At 41.5% G+C, this 8,305-nt stretch overlaps 1 protein-coding gene across 1 annotated transcript; it reads right to left on the reverse strand.

Moving 5' to 3' along the window:
* Positions 1 to 305: 305 nt before the first annotated feature.
* On the reverse strand, positions 306 to 2,397 carry LOC111569706 (retinol-binding protein 2). The gene is made up of 4 exons (XM_023272003.3): positions 2,234 to 2,397; positions 1,021 to 1,199; positions 790 to 891; positions 306 to 462 (listed from the first exon to the last, which is right to left on the reverse strand). The coding sequence occupies exons 1-4, from the start codon at positions 2,304 to 2,306 to the stop codon at positions 409 to 411; spliced, it is 408 nt and encodes a 135-aa protein (XP_023127771.1). The 5' UTR covers positions 2,307 to 2,397; the 3' UTR covers positions 306 to 408.
* Positions 2,398 to 8,305: the final 5,908 nt, after the last annotated feature.

Genomic DNA, 8,305 nt, shown 5'->3' on the forward strand with positions numbered 1-8,305 from the left:
TAAGGAAGGTACCTTCCTCCAGTTTACCCTGTGTATAAAATACAGTGTATGCCCAAAGCATTATTTACAAAATCAATATATGTACACTTCTCTCTGGGTTTTTGTTCAAAATTAAGGTACTGTGTGTGTGTGCATGTGTGTGTGTTAATAGAAATAGCTAATTATTGGGACATTACTGGATTAAGGGGACAAGAACTGGACTGGTGGCTAGACATTAATATGAAAAAAGCCCTACTTTCTCTAGTCATAGTGCATACTTTATAATCAAAATATTAAAAAAATCCAAAGACAGTTAAACAGAACAGTTGTATTAAATTAATTTATTGCAGCTCTTCGCAATTACACCATAAATAGACAGCAACACTGAACACAACAGGGACTTCTGCGCAGATGAAGTGGGCTCCCATCTTATTTAGCCTTCTTAAACACTTGTTTGCAGACTTTATCGAGGACATGGATTTCCTGAAAGAGAAGCCAAAGACCTTCAGACCTGGACTCCAGCATGGCGCAACAAGTGATTATTACACAATCAGGCAGATTATATCTGTGCGTTTCACCCAGTGATTTACATCAGCATTGTTTTATTGTCAGTGCCTACAGATATGAGGCCAATCAGTGTGTTGTAACTTGGAAAGTTTCCTTTAAGGAAGGTGAATTGCTTTTTAGTGTTGCATTTATTCAGCTAGCTTGAGACTGAATCTGCAGCAGCGATCACACAGGAAAACCTCGGTGCCTGGAAACTATGTCAAAACTTTTACTATCCCCAATGTGCCACCCTCCCTTTCTCACCAGGTGGAGCATGTCTCCCTCGATCCATTGTTTCCAGCCACGGTTTTCTTTCTCCCCCTTCTGCACACACACCAGCTTGTCTCCATCCCAGTTCACCAGTGTCTGTTCCATCACCACACACACACACACACACACACACACACACACACACAGAAATAGTAGTTAATGCATCAGCTGTAATGACTCAGCTGCTGAGCTCTGACAGTAAATAGATTCAGCAACTTATCCCACCTGGACCTTTCGGTTGTCCAGGCCCTTTGTGTGCTCCTCGAACTCCTCCCCGATGGTGAAGTCGACGTTGTAGTTTCTGAAGGTGCTCAGGGTCTGAGTCTCGAACTTGTCTCCGTTCTGCACGATCACTTTGGTCTGATGCAGGTGGGCGGCTATCTTTCTGGTGGCAAAGTCGATGTCTGCAAGCGTGTGCACGTGCAAAGTTGATTAAATGTTGAATTTTGCAGGAGTTTTGCGGAGCTGTGAAGGATTTTCTCATTCTGGTTTGGTGTGTTTTGTGTGCACAGACACACCAAAAGCACACATCCGCAGAAGCACACACACAAGACCACAGGCCGCTTATTATGATTCCTATCCTGCTGGTCCTTTTGACAGTCTCATTTACCCTTTAAAAATGACCTTGCTCCGAGTCAGAATAGGCCTAAATGAGTTTCTCCGCCCCGTTCAGCGTTGGGCTTTGCCAAAGAGAACCAACCATCCTGACCGTTTAGATATTCATATCCCATTTGCCCTAAAGTGAAAATTCAATTTCTTCCCATCACTCTTACAGATGAGGCCCCTATATTTACCCATCTAAATGATATTTTTGACCCATTTCCATAAGGATGTCATTTTCCTATCCGCTCGATGGAAATGAGGTGGAGGCATTGAGGATTTCCCGGATTTTGTGTGAGCTGAGCGCACCGGGGTTGTTTTATGAATTGCAGATGGAGTCGTGAATAATGAAAGTGTTTCTAGGCCTGATCAATGACGCGCCAAAAGCAGGAGAGCCTTTAAAAAAAAAAAATTCTCCCCCCTTTTCTGAGACGACGTGCTGGCCCACTGCCTGATCCGGGGTCGGAATCTGTCTTCCTTTTTCGCGGATCGAGAGGATGAAAATGCAGAAAGGAGTGAATCAATATTTATTTGGCGTGGTAACAGACGGCAGCCGCTCACAGAGTGGAGGTTAACTTGGCCTGACAGCAGCTCAATGAGGAAATGAAGCAGTGCCACAGCACTCCTCTTTTTTTCCCCTCTCTATCTTTCCCTCTCATGCCGCTGCTCTCTCATCCTTTCTGTCACACCCATGCCAGATTTTCTGCTCAAGCCTTCCTCCCTACTTGGCTGTGTCTTTGAATGCAGCACTCTTATTAATCCCTGTTTGTAAAGAGGGTTACGAGTCTCACTTCTTCCTTGTGTGGAATCCTATATACGTTGTAAGAGTGCAACTTACCGATGGCCTTCATGACTTCCTCGAAGTTCTCATTGCTCACCATCTCCCAGCGTCCATTGTAGTCTGCAGGCATTTTGAACTGGTGTCAGTGGAGGCAGGAGGTTGCTGTGAGGTCTGTTTGTCAAACTAGGAGAGACTGTTGAAGGGCCCTACCTTTTATAAGTACTCTCTCTCTCACTCTCTGTGTGTGTGTGGACCAAAGGACAGGGTCCACATGATAGGACAGTGAGTTTATGCTATAAAGTTTAGATTTGCCTTGCTGTGCTGTGAACACGCTCCTCACACACACGTGTCTGTACAGTGCTGCATGTAACAAAGGCGTCACATTACTGACTAAATGCAGCTCATGTGTCTGTGTCTGTGTCTGTGCATTAAGCTGATGCACTTTAAGAGTCTGCTGCAATTTTCTTCAGTCCCCATTTCCTCCTAACAAGCCGGATCCCGCAATTACTCATTCTAATGTGGCGGAATGGAGGGAAGATGGAGAGAAGCGTGGACAGACTTCATTTGTGGGAGTCATTTTTTTTTATGAGCTTGCAGTGGGAAAGATGCTTCTCTGGTTTCATGTCAGAGAAAGTTTTTAAGGTTTGAAGGGAGACGTTTCGTTGACTCATCCAGACTGATATTCAGGTTCCCTTCTGCAGGGATGTTTCCTAAGATTCTTGACTTCAAGCTGTCTTTCATAGTCACTTTGAGATAAGACACCTATGCTTCAATCAGCCTCAACTATCTTATCTACAAGAGTGAGATTATGTGCGCACATATTTATATCAGCGTTTCTGTATGTTATACATCGAAGCTGCATAGTGTAATTTTATGGAAATGTGCTGGTTTGTTTGTATCGAAGTTGCAGTCCAACCACAGTTCATTTATGTTCAGCAAATCTGAAATTGATCTCGACCAGTCATCTAATACCTCTTCTTCCTCCGTTCTTTATCTTAAATGACCCAACAGAGACTATCTCTCAACAGCACCAATAATCAATACAGTTTGCTCGCTGGATCTCTTTCAAAGAAGCAGAAGCACTTTGATATAGCGAAAAAAAAAACTGACGCTCTGATATGGTTTCACAACTGCAGCAGTACAGTGTTCTATCAGACAGCGACATCCAATTGATCTTGTGGTGATGGGGTTGTATGTGGAGGGTCAAAGGTGAGCTACAGGTATGTGTCGTGGTTTATCAGAGCCGATAAGGTTCTTAGATCTACGGTAACACTTACCTTTACCACACAGATAATGACCTTATTGCACTGTGCAAATGTGCTCTTGCACCTCATTTTACCATGTGGCAGAAATTGATGGAAAATGCAGTTTAATATCTGGTTCTTCAGTGTTTTCTCAAGTCATTGAAAGGCTATTACATAATACAAACTGTGCTCCAGTAGTATCAGGTTAGTGATTGTACAAACACAGAATAAAAAATTAAAGCTGCACTGATTTTTTTTTTTTTTAATGTGAACAATTGGAAAAAATAACAACGTGCAACGGAGTTGTCATTGCTCATAGCGATGAATACATGGAGACTTATCAGCAGACTTCCAAAAGCTCTTGGCATTTTAGCATCTCTCAGCTTATTGGTTTTATTTTTGTCGTCCATAAATTTAAAGTATTGGCAAACACTGTCCTCTCTGAACAATTAGATTTTCATCAGCAGCAGGTAAAGCAGTAAAGCCCACATAAATCAACAATATACTACCTGCCCAGCACTATACAGAAGACAGATAAACGTAGCTACTCACTAGTGAGTACAGTAGAATATTTAGCACATAAAGTTATTTCCCTCACGAGAGACTCCAAAACGGAGATAAAAAAAAGGTTGAATAATAGATGTACAGAACAATGACTGCAGGTAAATGCTAATGCTGGGTGGAGGAAACTGAGGACAGCTTCAGGTGATAATCTGTCAGTGCAGTAGGTGGCCATAAAATAAGCTGTATAGTTTTTAAACAGAATTTTTACATGCTTTTACATGGAAATGACACAATAATATCTACTTGCAAATGACACATCAGTGTGTGTCAGTGATGAAAAAGACTCATTTAAAATGCTGGAAAATAAATGTAGCTTATTAGTCAAAGCAACAACTTACAATGCTGCATGTTGTAATGCCATTAAATGCATTTTTAGTTGCATATATTCCACATTTAGCTTAGTGAGGTGATCTTCAGTAACTTTAGTCGATACTGAATTTCACTGCAAGATCTGGGTCAAATTGGCAAGCAGGGCTATTGTGCAATAACAACATTAAAAGGCTCAGAAAATTGACTTACTATAACAATTGGAGTACTTTATAAAAGCTCACTTTTTTGTCCACTGTGGAACTCTTTTGATTTTTTTGTCATGACAGATTTCTGCATTTGTATTTTTCTCTGTTTGCTTTCCACTGCTGTGGGCAGTAGGCGAGGCTCACTTGGAACAGGATGATATGACTTACTGAAGCAAAATGTGATGACAGCTGGTGGGTTGTCTGCTCATGCTGCCAAGCCTTGGCCAATCACATCCAATCCAACCACACCCACATAGTCCCAATGAAGCAAATCAGTTAACTTTGTGAAACGTTTCAGAAATCGAATATTATTCCCCCTGGACTTTATCCGTGCATCCATTAGGTAAACCTGCTTTATCCTGTGGGGCTGGAGCTTATCCCAACGGATACTGGTTGTAGTTTAGCACAAGGCTAACACAAAGACACAAAGGTTTAGCATCATGAGTTAACCTACCATACATGTGTTTGCACTAAACTTATTTTTTTAAGCCACTTTATACTGCATTGTCTTACAGTGTGTCACTACTGCACTATTTCATCCTCATTTCTCATCCCTGTACATATTGTAAATATTATTACTACTGTTCTATTATTATTTTATTTCTATTACTACGTGTATTCCTACATAAGCTGCTGTAACAATGTCAATTTCCCCTGGCATGGGGAGAAATAAAGGACTTATCTTATCTTATCTTATCTTATCTTATCTTATCTTATCTTATCTTATCTTATCTTATCTTATCTTATCTTATCTTATCTTATCTTATCTTATCTTATCTTATCTTATCTTATCTTATCTTATCTTATCTTATCTTATCTTATCTTATCTTATCTTATCTTATCTTATCTTATCTTATCTTATCTAAACCCATACATGCGCGGAGAGAACATCCAGAAGGTGAACAGGTTCAAACCCAGAACCTGCTCACTGTCAGGCGATGGTGCTAAATACTGCATCTCTCATGTATGAATATTTAATGTTTGAGAGAAATACTTAAAGACCACCCAGGGTGAAAATCAAAGAGTCAGTTTTACTTTGATAACATGACCATATGGTGTTTTTTATTTGCTGGAACCCACACCATGATTGAAATAAGCCGTCAACATGATGACTGAGCATTTCTGCCTTGAAACTGCAGTATAGTGACAACAGTCTCAAAAACACAGATTCAGACAGCCGGGATTTCATAGTAAGAAACCTAAAAAATCTAATCTTGCAAGGTGGAAATTTATGTATCATTATTCTTTAGAAATGATTTGGACTCTAATGTGTGACTTACTCCAGTATTACAACTTACCATTGTGTTGCAGTTACAGCGTCTTAGTGAGTGAAGACTTTACAGATCTGCACATTCTACAATAAACAGCGTTGTAGAGTTACATCTAAGACATTTTGAGACATTTTATGGAAAAACAAACTTCAATATTTGTAACCTTGTTGCACAGAGATGAGTTTTTAGTGGTTTAATCAATAGCTGGAGAGACACTTTAAGATCACATGGACTTACTTATTAAATAGAACTACAATGCTGCATCTGCACCACAACAATGCACCTGACACCACCTATTTATCTACACAAAATCCACTGATTGCTCCTCTCCTGCTTCATCTCAAAATGTTTTTTCATTTCACCACACAGGGGCAATGTTGGTACACATGAGTCGAAGCTCCTCGTGAGACTAATGTCCTGCTCTCCGTGCAAAATAACACCACATGTTATACTGGGATCAAAGTTAAGATGACAAAGCGCCATCTGGTAACCGAGAGGCCGACTTGGCGGAAAGCTGCTCTGTGTTTTTTCTTTTGTCAGGTTGAACAGAGGAAGTAACTACAGACACAAGTAACTACACAGAGAAGAAGTAGATGAGAGTTTGAAACAATGTAGAGGACGATATGTAGAAATATGTAGAGGACGATAAGCAGCCCCGTAAGAAAGAATATCTGCGCCTACTGCCTCACATGTGTGCACTGACATGCACAAACATGCTCACACACGTGCACGGCATCTCAGAAACTTATGAAAATGCAATTAGGATAGTTTTAATAATGCACAACAGCAGCTTTATTTGTAATTCTGTCTAATTCAATGCTAATGGCACATCCAGCCCCCCATAACCTTGGAGGCGTACGCGCTGTATTGGCACTTCTCCTGTAAGCTGATCATACATGCCTGTGTGCGAATGTGAGTTTTCACCTTCCGGCATGTCGACTCTGTGTGTACGCCGGTGCGCCTCGGACTCTGGTTGACAGGCTTTGAAATAATCTCACAATTCTATTTCCTCCCTGCCTCCTCTCCCCCTCTGAGAGCCGACTTTCTTATCTCTGTATCACGGCTTAATCTTTTCACCGTAAGATGTGTCGCCCTCTGCAATGCAATTTCAATATCCTGTGTGATTCAATTCAATTTGCTTCATTAGCGTGGCGTTGGAAGCTGTGCATTACTAAGTCTTTACATCCCCATGCAGCTCCCGCAGTGGCCCTCTCATCTCTCCCATCTCTTCCTCCTCCCCGTTGTTTTAAAAACATCAAAGGTCACATTAATCACAATCCTCTGAGGAGGTGAATGATTGAGAGGAGTCTGCTCTTTGTTATGAAACCCTAGTTGTGGATTTCAGCAGAGGGGAGTTATATTTGTAATATATTTTCATCCCACCCGTGGACTCTAATAGTGCAGCATCTTGCTGTGTGCTTTGATGTCCCAGTGAGAATTGAGAGGGCCCCAGTGTTCCCACACAATTGAATGATTTTTGCTTTTATCCTCCTTATGGAAGCCTTTTTCTTTTTTCTTATTTTTTTCAGACGAAAGAAGCTGAGCCGTGGTGTTACATGCGTCAGTACAACCAGAAAAACAGCCACCTAAGAAGAGATTGTTGCACATACAGAGGGAATGCGTGCCTATACATAGAGACAGAAAATGACATTCTCATGCTAAAAAAAAAAAAAACAAAAACCTTTACAATTTCAGACAGAGGACAAAAGCAAAGTGAGTGCCAGCCCATTTTTTATGGTTTCTACACACTCACAAATTGTGCGCAGTCCTTTAGAGAGCAGAAAATAATAGGTCTGCAGGTTGGACAGCCTTGATATCAATAGACGAAGCCCTTTCACGTGTCACAGTCACATTCTCAAAGCAAAGTACCTGTGGAAGTACTCTGTGTCAAGGTCACCCTGTATGTGCTGTAGGTGCTTGCTGTTTCAAACAAATGGCGGCTCTAGAAAGCAGCCTCCGTGCCGTTCGCATTTGTTTGCTGTCATGAATGTATGCATGTACTGTACACACTTGAGCGTGGTTGTTTGCCCATCTGTGCATGCTAAATGCCTCACCTGGCCTGACCATCATCACTCTCCCACTCGCATGCTTTGATCTCGCCTGTACCAGCCCACACCCGGACCCATTTTTCTCACCCTAAATCAAATCCCATGTTCCACCTCTGCATGTGTCATACATTCCCTGAGGGGAAAATCTCACAATCCTGACCTCCAACAAGCCACACGGTGCTTTCTTGCCCACTAACCCCAAAACCTTCCAGATAATCAGCAGAAGAAAACATACTGTAAGCTCACTGCTATGTTTTACTTTTTTTTTTTCTTATTTTTTCCCTCAGGAAGTTTGAGCTGGAAAGTAGAGAGGGGGAGAAGGGGACGACGATGCTAAATATTTCATGTTTTCCTCTTGGTAATTCCGTATGGTCGGAACGAGACCTCGTTTTCCACAGAAACATGAGCAACTGTGGGACTGATTGCGGGAGCCTGGGAAGCTCAATGTTTCTCTTGATTTTTTTCCTTCTCTGCTCCAAAATAGGCC

Source organism: Amphiprion ocellaris, chromosome 7 (genome assembly GCF_022539595.1).
Source record: "Amphiprion ocellaris isolate individual 3 ecotype Okinawa chromosome 7, ASM2253959v1, whole genome shotgun sequence".
Taxonomy (NCBI): Eukaryota; Metazoa; Chordata; class Actinopteri; family Pomacentridae; genus Amphiprion; species Amphiprion ocellaris.

Coding starts and splice junctions, on each gene's coding strand:
- LOC111569706 (XM_023272003.3), bottom strand. CDS start 2,306: ATGCCTGCAGACTACAATGGACGCTGGGAGATGGTGAGCAATGAGAAC. Junction 1,200..2,233: donor GGAAGTCATGAAGGCCATCG/GTAAGTTGCACT, acceptor ACACGCTTGCAG/ACATCGACTTTGCCACCAGA. Junction 892..1,020: donor TGGACAACCGAAAGGTCCAG/GTGGGATAAGTT, acceptor GTGATGGAACAG/ACACTGGTGAACTGGGATGG.